The sequence below is a fragment of the Mustelus asterias genome, chromosome 3, assembly GCF_964213995.1.
Source record: "Mustelus asterias chromosome 3, sMusAst1.hap1.1, whole genome shotgun sequence".
Taxonomy (NCBI): domain Eukaryota; kingdom Metazoa; phylum Chordata; class Chondrichthyes; order Carcharhiniformes; family Triakidae; genus Mustelus; species Mustelus asterias.
Genome location: NC_135803.1, coordinates 29,593,654 through 29,618,875, shown reverse-complemented (window position 1 = coordinate 29,618,875; position 25,222 = coordinate 29,593,654). Strand labels below are relative to the sequence as shown.

General features: G+C 42.5%; 1 protein-coding gene and 2 pseudogenes across 1 annotated transcript; all 3 read right to left on the bottom strand.

The window, feature by feature from the left end:
• Window positions 1-5,803: 5,803 nt before the first annotated feature.
• On the bottom strand, window positions 5,804-10,577 carry LOC144491791 (deoxyribodipyrimidine photo-lyase-like). Its single transcript, XM_078210086.1, has 5 exons — window positions 10,472-10,577; window positions 9,383-9,477; window positions 8,403-8,507; window positions 7,956-8,049; window positions 5,804-5,946 (listed from the first exon to the last, which is right to left on the bottom strand). Exons 1-5 carry the CDS (start codon window positions 10,575-10,577, stop codon window positions 5,804-5,806), a joined length of 543 nt encoding a protein of 180 aa, XP_078066212.1.
• Window positions 7,051-7,230, bottom strand: LOC144491903 (U2 spliceosomal RNA; annotated as a pseudogene).
• A 418-nt stretch (window positions 10,578-10,995) lies between the features above and the next one.
• Window positions 10,996-14,423, bottom strand: LOC144491790 (deoxyribodipyrimidine photo-lyase pseudogene; annotated as a pseudogene).
• Between the last annotated feature and the right edge of the window lie 10,799 nt (window positions 14,424-25,222).

The window sequence follows — 25,222 nt, the reverse complement described above, 5'->3', positions numbered from 1 at the left end:
TGAGCGCTTTGATTATTTTGCGCAGGCAAACAAAGTAGCTGAAGATATTATGGTGCCCACTTTCTTGACCGTGATTGGGGAGGGGAAAAGCTTTTAGTTTACTGCAACCTGGTAAACCCGGCACTAAAATGTACAAATAGATTGTGGACATTCGGCAAGCACATTTTTCACCAAAACCCCTGGTGATTTCAGAGCACTTTAGATTCTGTACAAGAAACCCAGAGGAGAGGGAGTCGATCACACTATTCGTGTTGGTGCCGAAAAGACTTACAGAATATTGAGAGTTTGGAGATGAGTTGAATTATGCTATTCAGGACAGATTTGTTTGTGGTCTACACAGTGAAGCGACACAAAAACTTCTGCTAATTGAGAATAATCACACTTTGCAGATAGCCATTGAAATCACTGTTTCTTTGGAATTGGCTGCAAAGGAAGACCAGCAATAGAGTTTGTGGACTTAAATACATAACATGTCCACTGAATCAACAGCCCGTACACTACCAGACACCGTTGAGGAAAGCGAAATCTCACCTTCTGCTCAGACGCAGAGACAATTTCTAGTTCCGACATCAATGCCGGTTAAACCAATCACTGATGACATCAGTGTGCAGTAGAAGCCACCAGAAGTTCACTGTAAACTGCTCCGAGAGCAACAATCTCCAGACTGCCTGACTAATAGTGACTGATTTTTTGGCTATTGTTCATATTGAACTTATTTGGGGATTGTTGTGGGAAATTACCAATGGAGTCAGGCTGGAGGTTCAATAATACGGCTTTATTTCAGACATGAAGCTTCGGGGAGAAAGCACTGGTTCTCCGCAGTACTTGGCAGCTACCTTCTCAATAATACAATAGCAGTTGATCATTTTTATACTTTTAAGACAATGGATAGTCCGGACATTAGCCGTTTAACACATCGTTATCGTTGAGTAGACAGATCATGGTGTTCGATAGTTAACACATCGTTACAATCAGACAGGTACAGACATGGGCAGTTAACATAACATTGTTCATAGAATGGATACATTTCCTCTATCAATGACTGGTTTCGGTCTATTCAGACAGTGATTGGTTTTGCTGCATTCATGTATTTCTGTCCCCATCTATGGCTGATCTTGTTATCACACGTTATTGTCCTGGGTCTGCCCTTATCTCTCAAGTGCCTCAAGCTCTTACTGACTTCCTGCATGTTTAACTTTAAATAACTGTCTGTGCTGCATGTTTTAATTTTAAGTAGCTGTCTGTGCTAAAAGTCAGTGCCCGCTTAATGTCTCTTTCTCAGGTAACCATTTTATGTGCCAGGCAACCATTTTGTGTGTCAGGTACCCATCTCTGTGATTTTCCCCACTACAGGGATGTTCAATTTAAGTGGGGAGGAAATGTTATGTATTTATATTTATTCCTATTCCAGAGCTCTGCTGCATTAATGCACGCATTGGAAATCATGTAATAGACCAAGCTTGGCAAACAGAGAGAGAGAAGCAGCAAACATGGAAGAGATCACGCACTATTAATAAAGCTCCACTCATTTTTAACCAAAATCTGTCCCGCTTATCACGCCTCCAATACACAACACTATCTATCTGACTGTTGGTTAGAGACCTGAATGCTGTCAGTGTGGCATTCCTGTGCATGCCTATAAAAACAAAAAAGCTTGGATCACAAAAGCAAATCAGAGAAAAAGAGATCTGCAATCTGGCATAATAACGAGAATCTACACGTCATACAGCAGGAATGGGAGGACAAGAGTGACATCAAGTCCAAAGAAGAGCAGCCCTTCCACATCTTGTCAGCGGCAGGTAGTTCACAGGGTTACTGGGTGACACTGCTGCTGGAAGGCCAATGAACTGGATACAGGGGCAGCAGTTTCTCTGGTCACAGATGTTATGAATAAGGAAAATCTTAAACATCTTCCCTTGACGCTTGCAAAAATCGTTCTGAAAACATACAGGGGAATCTGTACCTATGGTGGGCAGAACGGAAGGTAACTTGGAACTAAATGGAGTGAATCCGTGTTCAAGGCGGCCAAAGCAGCATTGACATATTCAGAGGCACTTTGACCTCCTCCTTACCTCTACAACTTGCATGTGATGCATCACTTTATGGAGCTGGGGCCATTGTCTCACACATAATACTCTCCGATGTGGAGAGGCCCATAGTGTTTGCTTCACAGACTTTAAGTAAAGCAGAAAGCCAATATGCTCAAATCAAAGCACTGGGAATCATTTTTGGAATATAGAAATTTCACTAGTACCTGTTTGGATGGAAATTCACGTTCCTAATTGATTATTGACGCCCCACCTCAATATTTTTTCTATAGTGGAAGCAGAATGCAGCATTGGGCATTAATGTTGAGTGCTCACACATATGACATTAAATATCTAAAATCTCTCTTGCATGACAATGTGGATGATCTTTCAAGGCTGCTCCTACTAATCAGCCAGAGGGATACTGCTCAGAAAGACTTTTCTACTTTGCACAAGTGGAGAACACACCCATTGCTTCAATCCAACTCGCAAAGGCCATTCGAGTGGACCCAACAGTGTCCAAAGTCAAGGACATTGCGATGTATGGCAACACTTCCCTTGACTTCCAAGTCTCACTTGACCTTCTTCCATGTGTTTCCAGGAGGATAAAGCTTTCAGTGACTTCAGGATATTTGCTTTGGGGCAAGTAAGTCATTACTCCACCAATGTTGAGGAAACCAGTTTTGGACCAACTGCATTCAGGACACTGTGGAATAGTTCGCATTAAAGGAAATGCAAGAAGTTACTTTTGGTAGCCTGGCCTGAACCAAGGCATTAAAGCCCATGCAAGATCTTGTTCTTCATGTCAGAGTGTGAGAAACATGCCTCAGTTGGCACCCCTCTATTCATAGAATTGGCCAGAAAACCCTTGGAAATGCATCCATGTTGACTTCACTGGTCTATTTGAGGGAACATTGCTCATGGTGATTGTGTATGCTCATTCCAGAAGTTTCAATGATGTCCTCTATTACTGCTGAGAGTACAATTCAAAGGCCAAGAAAAACTTTCGGTCATTATTGGCTGCGTACAATCATAGGAGGTGGTGGTGCAGTGGTATTGTCACTGGACTAGTAGTCCAGAGGCCCATTGTAATGTTCTGGGGACCTGGGTTCAAATCCTACCATGGCAGATGGTGAAACTTAAATTAGGCTAATGATGGCAATGAAACCGTTGCTGTAAAAGCCCATCTGGTTCACTAATGTATTTTGGGGCGGCACGGTGGCACAGTGGTTAGCACTGCTGCTTCACAGCTCCAGGGACCTGGGTTCGATTCCCGGCTTGGGTCACTGTCTGTGTGGAGTTTGCACAGTCTCCTGTGTGGGTTTCCTCCAGGTGCTCCGGTTTCCTCGCACAGTCCAAAGATGTGTGGGTTAGGTTGATTGGCCGTGCTAAAAATTGCCCTGTAGTGTCTTGAGATGTGTAGGTTAGAGGGATTAGCGGGTAAATATGTAGGGATATGGGGGTAGGGCCTGAGTGGGATTGTGGTCAGTGTAGATTTGATGGGCCGAATGGCCTCTTTCTACACTGTAGGGTTTCTATGATTCTATGATTCTACTTTTCAGCATTACCCAGGAACACATATCAAATGAGGATGCACTCAGCAGGTTGCCCCTGCCCACAGACAGTGGCATCACTGCCAGTTCCGCAAGAAATAGCGTTGGCGCTGTGTATGTTAGAGACTTTGCTGGTCTCAGTGAAACACGTGGACAGAAAGAGACTCTGTATTGTCGAAAGAGAAAAAAATGGCCATGCAAGGGTGGCGATATAAGAAGTCAGAGCTGCTTAAACCCTACCTACGAAGGAGGATGGAGATAACCTGTGAAGACAGGATGGTGTTGTTAGGGGCTAGGGTTATAGTCCCAACCCAAGGAAGACATCTCTTGTTGCAAGAGCTGCACGACCTACATCCAGGTAGAAGCAAAATGAAAGCACTAGCCAGAAGTTGTGTGTGATGGCCAGGCCTGACTGGAGAAATAGAAAGGATGGTTAGACAATGCCCCAGCTGTCAAGCTCAGTAGACCCTGCCACTGCCAGCTACTCTGCACCCTTGGGACTGACCAGGCAGACCCTGGACAAGAATACATAGACGTTTATGGACCACATGCTTCTAATATTAGTGGACGCATACTCGAAGTGGCTGGATGTCCAGTTGATGAAGTCCATGATGGCAGCTCCACCATTGACAAATTGAGAAAAAAAATCTTTGCCAGTCATAGGATCCTGGAGTTCTTAGTATCAGATAATGGCACATCCTTCACAGCGGAGGAGTTTCAGAACTTTGTGAAATCAAATGGTATTCGCCATGTTAGGTCAGCATGTTACCACCCAACCTCAAATGGGTTACTGGAATGTGCTATGCAAACTTTCAAGACTTCAATGAAGAAACAAGTCAATAGACATTTACCTTTACATATTGCCAGCTTTTTGCTGTCTTATAACACAACTCCAACTGTGATAACGAGAATCATGCCAGCAGAGTCACTAATGGAATGCCATTTGAGGATACATTTAGATATACTATTCCCAGATTTGGCAGGGAGAGTGGAGACTATGCAAACCTCTCATAAAGAAAATCACAACTTAAGGAAGAACGACAGAGTTTGTCGGTGTGAGGATTTAGTCACGGTCAGAGAGTTTGCAGCAGGACCAGCATGGGTGACTGGTAAGCTAGTGGAAAGAACAGGGCCCGTCTCCTATATCGTAGCGATGCAAGGATGTCACAGCAGGAAACACATAGACCACCTGAGGAAGAGAGTAGTGCCTGACACAAGGGATCGACAGGAGACTCCAGCAGGAAATTTAGATTTGCTAGAATTTGTTACAGGGATCCCGGATGTAAATGTAGAACCAAAGCATCCAATGGTTCCTGTAACTGAGAATACAGCAGCTACCTGGAAGAACTAGACCCTGGGGGTTGATCATTTTGCCTTTCGCCTCGACCCGACCTGATATTTCATTTCCAGACAAACTTAGTTCAGAGTTGAGATGTTCTTCTGGAGTTTGGAAATCACTGGATCGATTAAATTTATGACGTGTTGCCTTGGGGTGGTTCTCTGATGTCCCTTATGAAAATTCTTGCTCATATTAATGATGTTTTCTTTGTTTCCTCCTTAGGTGAATTCAGGAGTTGGGGGTGAGGGGTGAGTGTAGTAACATGGCCCCTTTAATGGGGCGTTCCCTAAGGGCCACGTAGTTGGGCCAGACTCTATGGAGTGTCAAGGTGGGAAGCTGAGTCAATTGAGTGCGAGGGCTCGTATCTCAGGCAGGGGGAGGATCCGCAGTTGGAGCCAAGAAGGGATAGTGTACAATCACATAGTTATTCTATCGGACACTGTTGTAAATATAGTTATTGGTTCCTTTGCAATAAAGCCTCCTGTTCTTTAGCCTTTTCAAGTCACCCTTGATTTATTACACCCCCACCCATCCAGAAATCAAACAAGAATTGTGTAGCAATATCCAGTCAATGCAAGGCTGTGCAAGTATCTTAGATAATTATAACTGCCCATCAGTCAATTGCTGCTGGGTATATGGGATTTCACGTCACAAGTTATAGTTTATTAGCACCACACAGCAGTAAACCGCCATAAAAAGAAAAGGCGCATTATATTAGATTCCATATATCTGCAAGATGAGGATTTTTAATTTGTTATTCAATTGAATTGAATTCAATAATTGCAATTATCTTGTAAGGTTCAAACAACAAAAAGCTGACATTGTGATCACTCATAATTTAATACTCCACTTGAGTTGATATGAAACAAGGCCACTCCTCACCTTCAATCTTGTTTATTATAAAAACAAAAATTGTCCGCCAGCTCCCGCCGTACCACAGCTTCTTCGATAAAACTGTCCACACTGTCCTTGAATACATTGCGGTATTTCCTTATCTCCAGGATTGCTCGCTGAACTGAAACCTGACCTGCAAAAGGAGATTGAGATATCCTGAGAATCATTGAAGATATTATTTCAGGACTGCCTTACGGTAATCTGGGGCAGCGGTAAAATTCCATGCTTTTACAGAGTCCAACATGGAAGGAGGCCATTTGGCCCCATAAACTAACATTAGTTTCCAACACAAATTGGAGGTTTCTAACATAATCTAATTTATTTGTCTGTTCCCTTCATCCTTTAATACTCCTTTTCAAAATGTTTATTCAACTCCCATTTAAATGATGTCATAGTTCCTATCACAGTGGTGAATCTAATGTGTGAAACGGAGTTTTTAAATACACCTTTGATCTTCTAGTTATGATTCACAGCCTCTGCCCACATCTTATAGATTTGCCAAACAATGAAAACTATTTTTCATATATCACTCTCGCAAAACTCTGACAATTTTAAAAACCTTTTAATACATATACCTTTAACCTTCGATTGGAAAGCTCCAATTGTTCAAACCTTTCTTCATAACTTTAACTTCTCAATCCTGGTATAATTTATGTGAATCTACACTTTACTCTTCCCAGGGCTTTAAATATCCTCTCTCTTGGGTGACCATTAGGCATGTGCCATATTCCAACCATGGCCCACTTGTACAAATCCACCATCATTTTTAATGCTCTTCTTCATAAAACACAGCATATTATTTGCAAATCTTATATACATGCATCAGTCCATCCACACCTGCAAGTCTTGCCAGTTAAGTTATTCTCTCTTGTACTACTTTTTAAAAATTCCAATATGTACTACTTCACATTTCTTTGTATTATACATCATGTACCATCTATCTGCTCATTTTGTGAACCTATCTATCCTGTTGTAATCTTCCTCAATTTGCCAAACCCCCAATTTGGTTTCAGTTTAACTTTAAAAATCATTCCTCTCTGTGTAATTTTTCAAAAATGTTATATAAGTGGGAAACAAAACAGATGCTTTTTTTTAATACTTTTCCAATTCAATCAAATCAAATCCAATTCAGAGTCTCAACAAGTTGAGACATTTCAGATCCAGGCTGACAAGACAGGGTGGGAGAACAAAACCACCCTGTCCTGGGCCTGATCTACATGAGTCAAGCTGATTGGAGAAGGGGGAGGATCCTCCTCCAAGACTTGAGCTCATTTGCATCTTAGCCAAAAGGCCGAGATGCCGCTTTAAAAAATTGCTTCAAATGAAACATATGAAGCCTCAGCGTAACCCAATGACCCCAACCAAGTGCAGGCGATCCATACTACACTTGATCTTAGCCAAAAGGCCGAGAAGCGATGCTTTTTTTAATATACTTTTCCAATTCAATCAAATCAAATCCAATTCAGAGTCTCAACAAGTTGAGACATTTCAGATCCAGGCTGACAAGACAGGACAGGAGACCAAAACCACCCTGTCCTGGGCCTGATCTACATGAGTCAAGCTGATTGGAGAAGGGGGAGGATCCTCCTCCAAGACTTGAGCTCATTTGCATCTTAGCCAAAAGGCCGAGATGCTGCTTTTAAAAATTGCTTCATATGAAACATATGAAGCTTCAGCATAACCCAATGACCTCAACCAAGTGCGGCCGACAATGGGGTGCCGACACTGCACTTGATCTTAGCCAAAAGGCCGAGAAGCGATGCTTAGTGTAGATGATGGGGCATGGTACCTATATCCTATTTTCTAATTCAAACAAAATACCTTTTACCCCTACTCTTTGCCCCAGCCATTTTTCTATCAGTATGCCTGTATCCTGTTACCATGTTTTCACATGTTACCAGTTTTGACGATTGTCTCAAGACAGTATTTGGATTATAATAATGTTGATTATAAGTTAAATCCATGGAATTAAAATAACAATTACAGAGAATGGGGAATGTACATTAAAGCTACACGGATATGTAGATGAAGAGAGGGTTAGAGGTCAGTCATTAGTTTCCCTTCCCCAAACTGAAATGCTTCTTTTGAGATGAGAAAAAAAAATCCAAGGTTTTCCAAAGTTAAATCTTCCTGGACACTCACCAAAGTGAAACCATGGTGACATATTACTCAAGGCAGTTTTGTTTGGGTTGTTTCTGTCTGTGCTGAAGTGCTTGAGCTGTTCCTTTATGAATGAATGGGGCGGCACGGTAGCACAGTGGTTAGCACTGCTGCTTCACAGCTCCAGGGTCCCGGGTTCGATTCCCGGCTCAGGTCACTGTCTGTGTGGAGTTTGCACATTCTCCTCGTGTCTGCGTGGATTTCCTCCGGGTGCTCTGGTTTCCCCCCACAGTCCAAAGATGTGCGGGTTAGGTTGATTGGCCAGGTTTAAAAAATTGCCCCTTAGAGTCCTGGGATGTGTAGGTTAGAGGGATTAGCGGGTAAAATATGTGGAGGTAGGGCCTGGATGGGATTGTGGTCGGTGCAGACTCGATGGGCCGAATGGCCTCCTTCTGCACTGTAGGGTTTCTATGATGATTTCTATGATGACTGCAATCTAGTTAGACCTGCTGCAGTCCCTGGTTTGGCCCAGTCAACTTCCTTAACTGTGCGGTCCACTTGAAGGCTTGCATAGGCCGCAGCCCAATCAATCAACTGGCAAGGTAATCCCAAAACAAACAAAAGTTATAATTGACCTTATATTATATTATTTATAATTATTTATTTATAGATTATTCATAATAATCAAATCTTTAGTGAACATAGAGAGCAAATAAGCAACTATCAGATATTTTAATCACATGGTGGTGGTGAATGTTGGCTCAGGGAGTCAAAGTTGTTGTGTCAACATGCACGTTTACATGCATGTTGCAGTCTGGAGTTATACATCGGCTCCAGCTTTCTATCACATGGCTAATTAGGAATCTCTCCCACTTTATCACCTGGTGTCATAGTGAAAGGCACAACTCTCTTGCTTGGGCGTGGGTTACTTTAACTAAGCAACTTCAAACAAATGGAATCTCAGTACGAGGAGAACTCGTTAGAATTAAACTGTAGGCAGAGAGGGTTTGTCACGCAATCATCCCAATGAATTAATTTCCAGCGATAAAATTGACCTGCAAACTGGAACTAAATATAATAGAAATTTGTGAATCACCTTTCAAAATAAAATAGCAGCCTTTTTTAGTGCTCAGCTGATGTATTTTTTTGTTGATCTAGGAAATGGAATTTGAAATACGAACAAATCAGCGTGATCTTATTGAATAGCAGAGCAGGCCCAAGGGGTCAAATGGCCTACTTTTGTTCCAATTTTGCATTAAAAAAAAAATGATTATGCAGATTCCTGGTGTTATATTACTGACTTCTCAGACAGTAATAATTACAAACCAGTACAGACTCAAAACTACTTCTGTTTCCAGTTACCATCACTGGATTCTTAATTGTGAAGTTAAGACATGAACTGTTTCTGTATTTTCCACTGTTTTAATTAAGTCGATGAGCTTCTAGATTAAGTATACCAAGATACCAACCTGTGCTTTCAGGGGAGAAGTATAAGGATGCTGGACAATTGGAGGAAAGTCTGTCAGGAATTGGGGGAGTTTGTCATGAATTTTCTTCCGGATGGCTTACTGAACATAAAAATATCAGAGACGCTGCCCTTCAGCTTCTAGAGGTCAAAATTAACAAAAATAATGGAAATTATTTTTATGACCATTCAGATTTTAAACAAAAGGGCTACAGGGGTCAGATTATGAGAGCTGCTTTGAATAAATCAGCCCACAAAAAGCACTTTCAAGAAGATTGAGTGAAGTAAGTGGAATTTGCTTTCACCTTAAATAATTCATGTCTGGTCTTGTCTCACTAAATCTTTCCCAGTCTGCCTTCAAGAACATTTCAGAACCCCATGATGGCAGTGTGAAAGGCATGACTTTCAGCTCACATCATAAGGAGCTGCTATTGTTACACTCCTGAATTACACGATTGTGAAATAACATATTGGGCCACAGAGCAGGTCGCTGAAAGTAAAGTATTCAGATCATATATAGGGTGAAATCCTGTTGTATGCAAGGCCTCCATACAACCCATCTATCCAACCCTTCAAGCACCACCCAACCCACATGTGACAGAGACCCTGACCACACATTGGACTTATCAACCATCTCAGAATGCATCAAACCAGAGTGGATCCAAGTCATTCTCAAATCCGAGAGACAGCCCAAGGAGAAGAGCATCCAAGGGACCATTAAACAAATGATTAAAAGCTCCTCTAGTCTGGGCTGTTTAAAGTAATGCAGGATCCTTAAGCAAAGTGATAAATTTAGCTGCAGTATGTTTCAAGTTTGTCAGACCTTCTGAAATCAGCTAAGAAGAGGGAAGGTACTCTTACAGTTCAGGTTTAACTACTTTACATAGGAGGGTGGTGAATGTGTGGGACAATTTCTCAGGAAGGCAGTGAATCAATGTAGAAAAATACAACTGGAGAAAGACTGGAGAACAGGTATACAAATTATTTTCTGATCCTGTAGATTTTTGTTAAAACTGAGCTGCCAGTGCACTTTCCCTCTTCTAATCTGTTCTAGAGAGTGTGATAAACTTTAACATTTTGCACTGAAGCTTACTGGTCTGCTTAAGTATCCTGGCAATAAATGGAGATTTAGGCTGTCGGATGGAGATGCGAAGTTCTATATTGTAGTGTAATACAACGAAGAAAAGAAAAACTCGCATTTATATAACACATTTAAGGTCTGAGAACTTCCAAAAGTACTTTGCAACTTTTGAAGTGTGGTCAGTGTTGCATTGTAGAGAGCACGACAATCAATTTGTGCATCGCGAGGTCTCACCAACAGCAATGAGATATTTACCAGGTAAGTTTTTAAAATTGTTAGTTGAAGGAGAGATCTTATACTGAAATGGTATTCTTCACAATTAAAGCTCCTGTGATGACAGATGTCAAGATTTTATGCTGTATAATAATTAGATCCATGTTTTTTCAGAACACAGATGTTCCTTTGAGAAATTCTGCATGGAAGATCACAAACTGCAATGTTCCCATTGTCAGTGTGAGCCTCATAGTGTTGACATGACGCAGGCGCATTGTCTATGCAAATTTCAGTTATTTACTGTAACCATTCAAAAGATCAATTTAATGGAAGGAAAAGAAATATGCAAATACCTGGACAAATTGTAAATCTTCCGGTAGGTTCTGTCTCACATTTTCGACCCACTGAAGTGGAGGACGCAATGGGGAGAAATCTGTAACCACACCTCCAATGTTGTTTTCTTTAACAAATTCTGGCAACATGTCTTTAGCGAGTCCAACGAGCAGATGGAAAGAAATATTCAGTTGTTTGCACTCCTGCAAAGTAAAGTCAGCAATACTGTCAATGAGGGCGAGAAAAGTCAGTGTTTCATATTCTGACTTGCCAAATTCACCAGCGCTATTTCTTTTTCTCCCACTCCTGTTCAAAGTTTTTTCTCCATTCTTCTCTCTTTAAACTCTAAAAGGCTCGAAGAAGGAATTTATTCCAATCATTACATTTTTCTTCAGGTTTTAGACAAAAATCACCAGAAGAAAAAATATAGCCTTCATTGATGTCAATATTGAACTGGTTCTAATCCCATTCAGGGAAGAAAATGTAACATCCTTACCTGGTCCAGTCACATGTGACTACAGTCCCACAATACACACTTGATTCATTTTGCCCTCTCTCAAAACAAATCATCGAGTTGTAAAAACAAATTGCTACAATAAAGGATCCAATGCCTCTGGGGAAACTAAGAATGGACGATAAATACAGCCTTGGTAGTTCTCTGCTCCCGGATCACTTCGTGATAATGTGGCATTATCATCAACGGGCGACAGCAACAGCCTGCATTACTCTCAAATGCAGAAAAAATCCCAAGGTAGTTTGAGCAGAGAACATGAGTGGAAATCTTTGTCGGGGGAAAATGTGCTCAGTGAAAACTTGATGAAAGAGATGTGGTTTGAGAGGAAAGATTTGGGAAGGGGGTTCCCAATAGTAACGCTAAGGTTCCTGAAGGCTGCAGCTTTGAGAGGGTGAGGTGGAAGAGTGGGAGGCCCGAGTTAGAGGAGTGATTGTAAGAGGGGATAAGGGGTTCAGAAGGTTGCAGAGTTTTGGTGGGCAAGGGTGTGTGGGGATTTGTAAAGTGTGGAAAATATTTTACATTTAATTGGATATGTTTTTTCTTTGGTTGGTGATTGTTCCATCCTGCTGGTGAAGCCATTCAGACCTATCAATGCAGCAGTTTACCTGCAACTGAGCCCATCTATGAACATAGAAAAATACTACGAAAAGCAGTTAAATGCATATTAAGGATAATGGACAATTCATATCAGAAATCACATCACAAAATCATTCAATAAACTATTAGAAAAAATCCTTACATTTCATTCGAAGGAGGGTACATTAAACCTCTTTATTTATGCCAATATATGTTGTTATCTATCCATGATTCATAAAAAAGAAAAAGAACCTGAATTTATTTAATGCCTTTTATAACCTTTTATTTTCTAAAGCAACTTAAAACCAACGGTTTAATTTTGAAGTGTAGCCTTTTTTTGTATCAGGAAATGTGGCAGTTTTGCCACATTTGCCAACAGCAATGAGCTGAAAGAGCAGTTAAATTGTTTGGTGTTGGTTGAAAGATGGATTTTGGTCAGGACACTGGGCAAACTCCTTTTTTTAAATATAGTTTAATATAATCTTTCGCCTCAAGCAGTCACGTAATCCTTTAGTAATGCACTGAAAAGTCAGCTTGGACTTTGCTTTGGTCTCTAGTGGGACTCGAAAGGTCAGTCTTCTGATTCAGAGCTACCACTTCATAAAAGCTGGAACTTTATATTTGTAGTGTATAATAAAGGTACTGTCTGTTGCATGTGTGCAATCATACAAGTGAAAAGCACTGTTCCACCATCTTGTCTCTTCAAGCCAAATTTGTGTATTATTTCACCATCACTTAAAATCAAGACAGGTGTCGGTTGCATAATCTCCTTGACATCATTATCCTTCTCCTAGAGTCCATCCATCACACATATCCAGAGATTTGAAAAATACCGGTACAAGATTTTAATCAAACACAGAATACATGAGAATATTTACCTCCTGAATTCCCCTCAGCATGAAACCAAAATGGTGGATGGTAGCATCTAGGAACTTGGGCACCAGGAAAAAGCAGACATGGAGTGGGAGTTTCTGCTTAAGAGCCAGCCATTGTGCGTATAAGAAAGCCCAGTTATCTGTGGGAATAAATTATTCCCTTGGTCAGCAAGATGATATTTTTCGTAATGACACTACTCTGGAATCAAATCAATGTTAAAAGAAAGATTGTTTACATGTTAGATTTTTGGGTAAATCAGTGAAATTGGAACTGGACAACAATCTCACCAAAACCTTTTGATACTGTTTTAATTTTAAAATTAACCATATTATTATGTACAGCTAGAAATAGGTTTGGCCTCTCATAGATTTTATCTATTTGTCCAAACATAATAGAAGCCAAATTTAAACTTAAACTTCATTGTTACACATGAATGTACGCCAACAAGTGTTTACATGAAATATTATGGCAAATAACCATTGGAGCTTTCGATAAAGTACAGATAAATAATGTAAGGTGTCAGGAAATGAAGTGCCCTTTATCATCAATAAAAATAAATGCCCAGCCAACAGAGAGCATTGCACAAGGAGAAAGAGAAGGAAGAGGATAAATAACTTGGATGAGAATCCTGTCTGATTGAAGGACAAAAGATAGATGATGTCAGCACACTGAATAAGTTATGCACCACTGAATAATTGGTGGTAATATAGGCACACCATTATAGGATGTACGTTGAATGTAAAGTATATATAAATCAATTGAAAATAAGATATTAAGGATTAAAATATGTTTAGTTATGAGATTCATTCTAGTAATTATGTTATTCCAAATTGTGTGACATTTTATGATGGTGAAACTGCAACATGTCACATTTAAAATGTCTGTATGAAGATGACAACCTCCAACTCCCAAAGTAACCTACCCTGTACTCGTTGATCTCGGGACATCCAGTAAATAATTCCCTGACAGTTCTCCCTGATGCTCTCTGTTTTAGAAAGAAGATGAACTCGGTTTTTGTTATAACTAAATTCTTCCACTGATGGTGCCGTGGACAAACGGGACTTTTTAATACTTTCCAACAGATTTCCCTCACTTGAGGGAGCGACCTTAGTCTGCTGTTCAACTTTCCTCTTTTTACTGTTGCTAAGTTTGGACAACTCTCCCTCATCCAATCCTGGAGTGATCTCTTTCACTTTTCTTCTTCTTTCCTTAGCATGGAGATTCAATGCTTCTTTCTGAATGGAGTCATTATGACTCGGTTCCTTTTTCAATCCCTTTCTAGATGGTTTCATGCTGTTGGAGGAGCTGGAAAATGCTGTTGCCTTTTTATTTGATTTCTCTTCAATTTTCTTGTTGTAGTCAGAACCTACAGCATCACATCCAGACTTCCTGTTGGCCTGTTTCCTGTTCTTCGACATGTAGCTTCTGTGTTTAGCACTCTGCAGCCAAGTTGAAGGCCTGAAGAAACAGATTACAGAATGTCCATGGCAAAATGATTGGCAAACGCTGATGAATAATCTGCAAACAGAATAAAGTTAATGGGTGTCCATGGTTTTTACCATTTTATATTTACTAATACTGCAGGGCTCCCACATCTGATCATAGAATCATAGAATCCTACAGTGCAGAAGGAGGCCATTCGGCCCATCGGGTCTGCACCAACCACAATGCCACCCAGGCCCTATCCCCACAACCCCATGCATTTACCCTAGCTAGTCCCCCTGACACGAAGGGTCAATTTAACATGGATAATCCACCTCATCTGCACATCTTTGGACTGTAGGAGGACACCGGAGCACCCGGAGGAAACACACGCAGACACGGAGAGGATGTGCAAACTCCATCCCTGTGACCCAAGCCAGGAATCGAACCCGGGTCCCTGGCGCCGTGAAGCAGCAGTGCTAACCACTGTGTCACTGTGCCACCCCAAAGTTGAGTTATTTATCAAAATATTCCTATCAAGCTTTGAACATCTTATACATTTTGCTGCGTATATAAAATTAAGCTAAATCAAAAAATTGTATCAAGTATGTTAAATACCAAAAATGCTGTGGGAGTGTTTATTATGAGCTTTATTTGCAATTAATTTATATTAGAATAATCAAATGCAAACAACTGAAAATGAAGTAAAAATAAAGTTGTTAAACTTGCAGATTGTCTACTTACAGAGATAGTTGTAATATACCGATAAACTGGCTGCCTCTACTGAGCCAAAGGAAGGCTGGTAGCATTGAAAAAAAATTGAAACATTTTGTCTAATTCTAGTTCAGTACCTGTTTCTTTAAATCTAGCACTTTAAAAGCTGTCAGAAGTTTCCTTGTACTAAGCCTAGTTTTTGCAAGTTTCACTGGTTACAGGTTTAAATCAAATACTAAATATTTTTGCTGGATTCAGTTTGCAACTGACAGCTTCCTTTTAGTTAGAGATATTCAAAACTTAAGAAGTCTCCAGGCTACATCCTTGCGATAGAAAAGACCGACTCAGGCTGAATAGGAGGTGGGATTCAGTTTGAAAATCTCAGCGAGAAATACTGGTCAATGTAAGAATCTGCAACCACCACTTGTAAATCTCCACACTGTGGGCAGGACTCCTAAACTGCATGGTATACAGGTCACTCATGAATATAAGGAAAGAAATTCATTCAGTATCAGACTTAGGTCAATTCTCCAGAGACAGGCAGCACTGCTCCCTTCATAGTTCACATAGGTTTCATCATTCATATGGGGAGATGGTGGCACAATGATAATGTCACTGATCCAGCAATCACAATAATGGCGACCATGAAACTATCATCAATTGTCATGAAGGTCCATCTGGTTCACTAATGTCTTTTAAGGAAGGAAATCTTGCCATCCTTACTGAGTCTGACTGACATTTGTTCTCCAGATCCAAAGCAATGTAGTTGATTCTTAACTGAGCCCTGAAATGTTCAGCTTGAGGGCAATAAGGAGTGGGTAACAAATGCTGGCTTTGCCAGCGATGCCAACGTTCCATGAAAGAATAAAGAAAAAAGATATCAATGGAGATCTGTGCAGGCCGCAGTATGGTCTGCCCTAGGGAATCGAAGTAACCTCTGTAGCACCGTTACAGGAGTGGATTGCTCTCCTGTAGAAACTGGAGTTGACCATTCAGCCCCTTCAGCCTGTTCTACCGTTCAATTAGATCACAGCTGATTTATTTCCTAAATCTATTTACTGCCTTTGATTTTGTAACCCTTAATATCAGTGCCCAATAAAAATCTATTCATCTCCGTCTGAATTTTTCAATTGACCAGCTTTTGGGGGCAGAATTTTTGAGATTTCCGTTCCCCTTTCTGACATCATCCCTGATCAACCTCGCTATAATTTGAGCCAATTCCCACCAGAGAAATATATCTCCTCTATCAATTCCTCTAATTGCCTTAAATACCTCAGACAGAACTCCCTGGTCTACTCTACTCAAAGAATTACACGCCTAGTCTAGGTAAACATCTATTTCAACTATCTATTATGATTTTTGTCCTAAAAGAAACTCCATAACCTGCTGCATTCTTGCTGATCATGAAAGACATTGCGAAAATCAAGCTTTTCGTTTTATCCAAAGCAAACTATTCAAGTTTTTAAAGTTTAATTTATTAGTCACAAGTAAGCTTACATTAAAACTGCAATTAAGTTATTGTGAAAGTACGCTAGTCGCAAAACTCTGGCGCCTGTTCGGGTACACCGAGGGAGAATTTATCTTGACCAATGCACCTATCCAGCACGTCTTTCAGACTGGGGAGGAAACCAGAGCACCCAGAGGAAACCCAGACAGACGGGGAGAACGTGCAGATTCCGCACAGTGACTCAAGCCGGGATTTGAACCCGGATCCCTGGTGCTATGAGGCAGCAGACCTTCTCACAATTGCTGTTAGATTATTGCTTTACTGAGCTGCTATTGGTAATCTCTTATCTCCGATGATCAGGTTTCGCCAATATAATCATTATCTGAAGCAGAATAAACATGCTCCTTATCTTTGGCTGGCCTTCCCTGTTTCTTACCTGCCCAGGTTCATGCACACTCACTGCCCTGTTGTGGCATTTGCTACCAAATAAACCTGTTGGACTTTAACCTGGTGTTGTTAGACTCCTTACTTAAGGGATGAAAGCAGCATTCCAAAATACTGATGACTGAGAAAGGCCATTCAGTCCATCTTTGTTCCTCAGACACGCCCAGGGTTCTCCAGCTTCTAGCCCCTCACTCTGGGGGCTGCACACTCCGGCTGCTTTTCCCACACAAAAGGTTCAGTTCATGGACAGAGCTCCGGTTTTTCACGCCCCAGTCCCCGCCAGCGAGAGCCGAGAATCTGGCGCTCAGCCAAATCTCCGTCCCCTGCAGCGGGAGCGGAGAACCTCCGGCGAGGCCGGAGATACCGCCCCACAGCGCTTTCCGTGTCCTTGCTGAGAAACAGCTGGTTAGTGCAGCAGCACCTGAAGAAACTTCAGCTTACCCTTTAACAAAGCCTGTGCCTTCAGTGCAAACTGCACTTTATTCTTATCCAGTGCAGCTTGGAAAACAGCTTTATATCCACTGTCATGTTTTAAGTTTAAAGGATGTTTTCCCAAAGTTATCCATGAGCTATCTATTTGTATGTGTGTGTGTATTTTCTTACCTCTGTGGTGAGAAATTCTATTTGAAAAAAACGAAAGCAAAGCCTTTTAACTTTACCTTACCCACTCACCTGATAAAGCAGCAGCACAACACATGTCAGGGGGACTTATTTTACACAGAGGGTGGTGGGGGCCTGGAATGCACTGCCAAGCAAAATGATTGAGGCAGACACGCTGGGAACGTTTAAGACTTATCTCGATAACCACATGAACAGACTGGGAATAGAGGGATACAAACGAATGGTCTCGTTGGGCACATGAGCGGCACAGGCTTGGAGGGCCGAAGGGCCTGTTCCTGTTCTGTTTTGTTCTTTGTTCACTCCAAAAGCTCGTGATTCCAAATAGACCTGTTGGAATTTAACCTGGTGTTGTGAGACTTCGTACTCTGCCCACTCCAGTCCAATGCTGCATCTCCGCATCACAACTTTAAAAAGGAGAGGTTAGTTTATTTCACTCTTATCGCTCTCGGAGCTACCTAAGTATAAGTTCCTAACATATACGCACACAAAGATTAGTTAACAATGAAGATAAAACAGTATCTATAAACTTAAATCCAGCTTAATCCATATTCGCTGTAGACCTGATATGTTTAGAAATTGACCTGAAGGTCCAGAGGTTGTATGGTTGACTCTGCAGTTGTGATGGTTTCCACTGTTGAATTGCCGGTGGTTGCTTCAATGGGTGAGCTTGGTAGGTGGAATCAGGGTTTGCAAGGAGGGAAAATTCTTTTTGTCGCCAGCAGTGGTGATTTTAGTGATCCAGTACATCAGACCATTCGCTGTTTGGGATCTTCATCTCTCTCTCTGGATTGAATCTTAAGATGGATCTCCAAGGTGGATCTTATCAGTTTTTTTTGAATAAGTCTGAAGCAAAGATGGCCGCTGTCATGCTGAGTCAGATAGGATTACATAGCATATACAAAACATAAACTGGCCATTTGGCCTTCCAGTCCAAATTGGTGTTTATGCTCCACCCAAGCCTCCCATCTTTACTATTCTAAATCTACCATTATAATCATCTGGTCAGACTGGGTGCATGGTTAGAAACATACAAAGATAGAAAATAGAAGCAGGAATAGGCCATTCGAACTTGACCATTCATTTTGATCATGGCTGATCATCAAATTCAATATCCTGATCCCGCCTTCCCCCCATATCCCTTGACCTCTTTAGTCCCAAGAGCTATATCTAATTTATTTTTCTTAAAATCATAGAATTCCTACAGTGCAGAAGGAGGCCATTCAGCCCATCGAGTCTGCACCGACCACAATCCCACCCAGGCTCTATTCTCGTAACTCCATACATTTACCTTGCTAATCCCCCTGACACTAGGGTCAATTTAGCATGGCCAATCAACCTAACCCGCACACCTTTGGACTGTGGGAGGAAACCGAAGCACCCGGAGGAAATTCACGCAGACACAGGGAGAGCCTGCAAACTCCACATAGACAGTGACTCGAGACAGAGATTTGAACCCGGGTACCTGGCGCTTTGAGGCAGCAGTGCAAACCACTGTGCCACCGTGCCGCCCTATTCACACAACATTTTCACCTCAACCACTTTCTGTGGTAGTGAATTCCACACTTTCACCACTCTCTGGGTGAAGAAATTTCTCCTCACCTCAGTCCTAAAAGGTTTACCCCTTACCCTCAAACTATTTTTGAAATCAGCATATATAATATTGAATTCCATTTACAGATACGTGGAGAAATAGATCTTTCTTCAAGAGAAAGGCACTTTTGGCCAACATGAAGCATTACATTTTTACTGCAGACAGGCAAACAACTTCATTGTAGATGGGTTTGCTGTCCCAGACATCAGCATCCCTGGGTATGTCCTGTTCCACTGACAGGTTAGGCCTGGCAGAGATGGTGGCACAGTGGTATGCAGTTGGGCAGGAGATGCCCTGGGAGTCCACAACACTGACTGTGAACTCCGTGAGGTCTCATGACATCTGGTCAATAGTGGTCAAGGAAACCTCCTGCTGAGAAACCTCCTGACCCCAGCTGATAAATTAGTGTTCCTCCATGTTGAACAGCACTTGGAGGAAGCACTGAGGGTGCTTTGTTTCACAGAGACTGATTTGAACCAATTGTTGCCTAGCTTTCATTTGTGTGACCAATTACAAAAGATGTCATTTAGCCATCTATGTTTACCCAAGCCATGTGAAACTCTCAAACAATTGGCTTTCGATGCTTTGTCCCGAGTATAGGGAGTCACATTCTAATGTCAAGCAATGAAAACCTCGTGGCCTTGTCTGGGATTCAAAACGCCATTCCTTCTCACAATCTTCTGGGAGCTGTCTTATCTCCCTGTTCCCATAAAGCAGGCTTTTTGTTTGCACATTTTTCTCGACTTCTGCTGATCTCCACCATTTGACCACATGGGAATCTCCTCTCATACTTTCGCCTCACAGAAGAGCCCGTGAGGCTGATTTAAACCAATCATTTGTACGACCAATTACAAAAGATGTCATTGAGTCATCTGTGCCCATCGAAGCCACATGAAACTCTCAAACAACTGGCTTCCAATGCTCTGTCCCGAGTATAGGGAGTCATACTCCAATTTCGACCAGTGAAAACAGTGGTTTTGAAACCCAAATGTTTTGTCGAGGATTGAAGGCACTATTCGCCCTCACAATCCTCTGGGAGCTGTTCTTTCTCCCTGTTTCCACATAGCTGGCTTTCTGTTTTCACATTTATCTAGATTTCTGCTGATGTCGAATATTTGACCATTTTGGGGGGAATTTTACCATTTTGAGCCTAAGTGCTGGATCTGGGCGTCAAATAGACCCGCGCCTGGAATCCCTTTTCCAGCGCGCCCATACGCGTTTTGCCGGCTCCGGCTCAGTGGGCGGGGCTTGGCGCTGGCGGACCGATCGGAGCTCTGAACTGCGCATGCGAAGTTCCAAAAAAAATCTGACATCGCGCCCGGGCGCGAAAAACAAAGCAGAAAGCGGAGAGCGGCTCTCTGAAGTTCATCCTCTGGTCGGGGGGTGGGAGCGGTGGGAGGGGAGTGGGTGTGACCGATCATCCCCTCGGCGGGGGAAGGTGGAGAGGGGGTGTGATGTCTCATCCTCTTGGGGGGGTGGGGGGGGGCGTGGTGGAGAGGGGTTTGAAGTATCATCCCCTGGGGAGGGGAGGAGAGGGGGTGTGACCGATCATCCCCTTGGTGGGGGGTGGAGAGGGGGTGTATCATCCCCGGGGGGGGGGGGGGGGGTGGGGGGGGGGGGATGAGATGTCACAACCCCTCTCCTCCCCCCCCACCCCAGGGGATGATCGGTCACACCCTCTCCCCTCCCACCCCCCCCAGGGGAAGAGACGTCACCCCTCTCTCCTCCCCCCCCCAGATGATGAGACGTCACACCCCCTCCTCTCCCACCCACCTCCCAGTGGAAGAGACGTCACCCCCCTCTCCTCCGCCCCCCCCCCCCCCAGGGGATGAGACATCACACCTCCTCTTCTCCTCCTACCCCCCTCCCGCCCTGACCAGAGGATAACCTGGGTCAGAGAGCCGTTGAAGTCTCTGACCCCGCTCTTTGGAGGCTGCTGCGGCGACTTCAGACTTTTATTTTGCAGGGAGGTAAAAGCACGGACGCGGATCGTGCCAGAAGACGTTAAAGTGGGCTTTGGCGGTAGAGTTGGGCGCGCGGTTCATTAAGTCGATTTAAATGCATGCGACTTCATTTAAATCGGTGGGCCGCCCGATTCGGGCGCGGGCCGGATCCGTGCCCGAATCGGGTGTTGGTAAAGCCGCGATCTGCTAGGAATCGGGCGCAGATCGCGGTGTAGGCCCAGCGCCCAACTTTACCGAAACAGGCGCGAAGCTTTGGTAAAATCAGGCCCTTTGTCTCCTTTGCACCTTTCGGATTGATAAAACATTTAGTCATTAAAGGCTCAAATACAATTTCCCATCTTGATTGACCTGCAATCATCCTTACCCAGAAGATAATCACAACGGGGATAAAATGGTGATCAAAAAGCATAATACTGCAGATGCTGGAATTCTGAAACAAAAACAGAAAATGTTGGAAATACTCAGCAGGTCAGGCAGCATCTGTGAAGAGAGAAACTTTCAGAATAATCACCTTTCATCAAAACTTGGAAAAGTTAGAGGTGTAATAGGTTTTGAATAAAGAGGGTGTGGGACAAGGAGAAAGGGAGGTCTGTTTGACATGAAATAGAAATGTAAATCATGACTACAACCTGTCATTGTAAATCCAGTGAGGCACTTCAGAATGCCATGTACTGTGCTGAAAGAAATGGAACTATATTGTATAACATCACATTTGAATTATTTGATGTCACTTTACAAGTTTTATGAATAAAGTATGTTTTTTGAGAAAGAGTCTGGAGGCCCAGACCTGCAAATGCCCAGGTACAGATTGTTGAACCTGAACTGTTGTAGCTGACTTGCTGGCATCATGGTGGGTATTATTTGAGGTTGGCGAGGAACATCTGGAATGTTATGAACGCACCTTTGGGTTCCGTGCAAAATGTGGTTTGTGATCCGTATATTTTGTTTGACAATGATTATCTACAGAATAGAATCTACACTGAGTGTTGTGTTAAATTTGGCTCATACATCTGTGAAATAGGCATTGTAAAAATTGGTGCCAAAATGATAAGCTAAAGCGGTGAATGACACTGAACGATTCATGAGACAAATGCTGGCTTAGCCAATGATGCCCACATCACGCAAAAGAATAAAAAAAATCCTCTTCTTGAGTTTTCTGCCTGAATGCAGAACTGACCCACAGCACTGCAATCTCCATCGCGGATAGGGCAAGGAGGCAGGTCCTGAGTCCACCCCAGCCAGAATAAACATCAAACTCCATGCTGCTGGCACCAGTCTACACCAGCTCTCCAGGCAATTAGCCCTCCCAAAGAGTCAGAGTTGCCACATTCAACATACACTTTAACATGCATGTTGTAGCCTAGAGCTAGGGATAGTGATAGTAGAAGCTTCAATTTCTTTCCATCACATGGCTGACCAGGAATCACTCCTGCTCTTACCACCAGCCATTGGCGAATGTTGAAAGGGCTTACAAGTTGGTACTTGATGCGCGATTAAATCACTCGGGAGGCTAGATTGTACCCGGGAAATAAAGGCTTTTATTACTAACAAGAATGGAGCACACTATATACAATACAATCCCAGACTAAAGGGTCACCAGGCAGTGCAGTGACCTTTATACTTCTCGAGGTAGGCGGAGCCAACTGGAGTGTACCACAGAACAATATCAACAGGTAGAACAGCCCAACCCTAACCCCAACAGTGACAACAGTAACATATCTACAAATACCCATAGTGCTGACCATCTATGGTTCAGTACTCATAGTATTAACCAACTATGGTTCACCACAGTACTCAACCTGTTTGGCCACATTATGGACACACCTTCCATGGCCATCGAGTCCTGGAGTGGGACTTGAACCAGGAGATTCTGGACTAGACATAGGGATGCTACCCAATGCATGACAAGACCACACTGAGCAATTATAAAGAGGCTTAAACCCTCTAGCTAATTCAGAATTTAAGCAGTAGAACAACTTCAAAAAAACCTATTATACATCACAATTTTTTTATAATATCTGAGTCGCCGAGTTTTTGATAAATCTGAAGTTCAGCAGAGATCTGTTTTAGACCAGTTAGACTCTTGGCACACAGTCAACATTAAATGGTTCTTTTTCAATGTTTGCCTGACACTACTAGCACAAGCGCCATCACGAGCAACCTGAACACAGTGGAGAGATTAGGATAAAGTGTTTTCTCTAAATATGACCAAGTGATGTTGAAGACGATTTCCTGGAAAAGTGTCTGCATGGGTTTCCAGTGCCGTACTGGATGGATCAGTATCACCCATTGTAAACAGAGTGGCGCGGTGACATGGTGGTTAGAACTGCTGCCTCACAGCGCCCAGGGATCTGGGTTCGATTCCCAGCTTGGGTCACTGTCTGTGTGGAATCTACACGTTTTCCCCATGTCTGCATGGTTTTCCTCTGGTTTTCTCCCGCAGTCTGAAAGACATGCTAGTCAGATGCATTGGCCATGCTAAATTCTCCCTCGGAGCAAGTGCCAGAGTGTGGTAACTGGGGGATTTTCACAGTAACTTCATTGCAGTGTCAATGTAAGCCTACTTGTGACACTAATAAATGAACTTTAAACTTAAACGCGAGATTATTGAATCACTTTCCTAGCGTTCCGATTTTCATAGATTTCTTCTTCGCTTCAGTGGTATTGATCAAACCAAAGAGAGAAACAATCGACAAAATTAAACTGTTTGGTGCATCTGGGCAAGGACATGTCAACTATAAGAAGAAAGAAATCTCTTCAGAAGCTGCCTCGGAATGTTTTTGCATGGTTAACCTGCATCTTTATGAAAAATTTATCACTCCTGAGGGACCATAATGCGATTGATTCTGCTATTTTCCAAACATCAGTATCTACCGAAGGAAAATCCTTTTTCCCACCTACTTTTGTCCTGAGATTTTTTGAGCATCTCGATGATCACTTGAGAGATACACAAATTTGATTTTCATATCAAAATAAGCTTCGCATACCTCAGCAAGATCCATTTGCTAAGTTTATGTTTGGCAGCACCTAATTCACTGGGTCTTAGGATTGATCATTTTAACAGTGCCCTGAGAATCAGGAAGTACATGGCTGAAGTGGTATGAAATGAATAATCATCTCCATTAAGGTAACGTGTCAGTTTGGACTCAATAGGTAAATGGAGAGTGGTTTGGAGATTTTGAACACATTTTTCCGATCGTTTCACCAAGTCAAATTAGTGGGTGAATTTTGTGAAGTATTTCATGATTTCAAAAGATTGCTGCTGTGACATTACTGAAACATTCTGTTTGATCTGCCTTAGGCGCAGCAAGATAAGGAGGGCAGCAGATGCAGCAAAGGAAGGCAGTTAGATGAGAGTGAAAGTGGATGGAGAAAAGGCTTTACACCATGAGAATATTCAGGAATTGGATTTTCAACACAAACTTTGCAAAGGGGCTCTGTGTTGGGCAGCTGCTAAACCAAAATGAAGCTCTGTCAGTTCTGCCCACAGATGTGGATATTAGACATTCCCATGTCAGCACAGACACTTGTGTAGTCCTGTCTGCCTGGCATCCCTCCTTCTGCTCTCCTCTTATTCTCAACATGCCAGATAGGAGGATTCATACTGGAAAACCAATTGATATCAGTAGTTGTGCTGGGAAGGATATAATTCACACAAATCGATACAAAGGGAGGGGATTCCCTGCCCTTGTCAGACAGCTGGTGGGAATCCCGATGCCGCGCTGATTGGGATGTCGGCCAAAAAGCAGGATTCCGCTCATTGCGGGCGGCAACCTGATTATTATGCAAACATGCTCCTCTCTGTCAGAGGACATCAAAGAGGTCACCTTAATTTCACTGTGGGGGAGGACACTCCTCCAAAGGTGGGCACTCAGCCCCAATGTATTAATACAGCTTTTATTTGAAGTTTCTTAGCCTTCCTAGCAAGCTGAAACCTTTGAAACCCTCTCTGTTCCAATGGAAACCATTGATCTGTACCAATTTCATGCTGCAGTGCTTTGAAACAGGTTTCCATTGACAGCTTATTGAATTTCTACTCAGCCTCCAG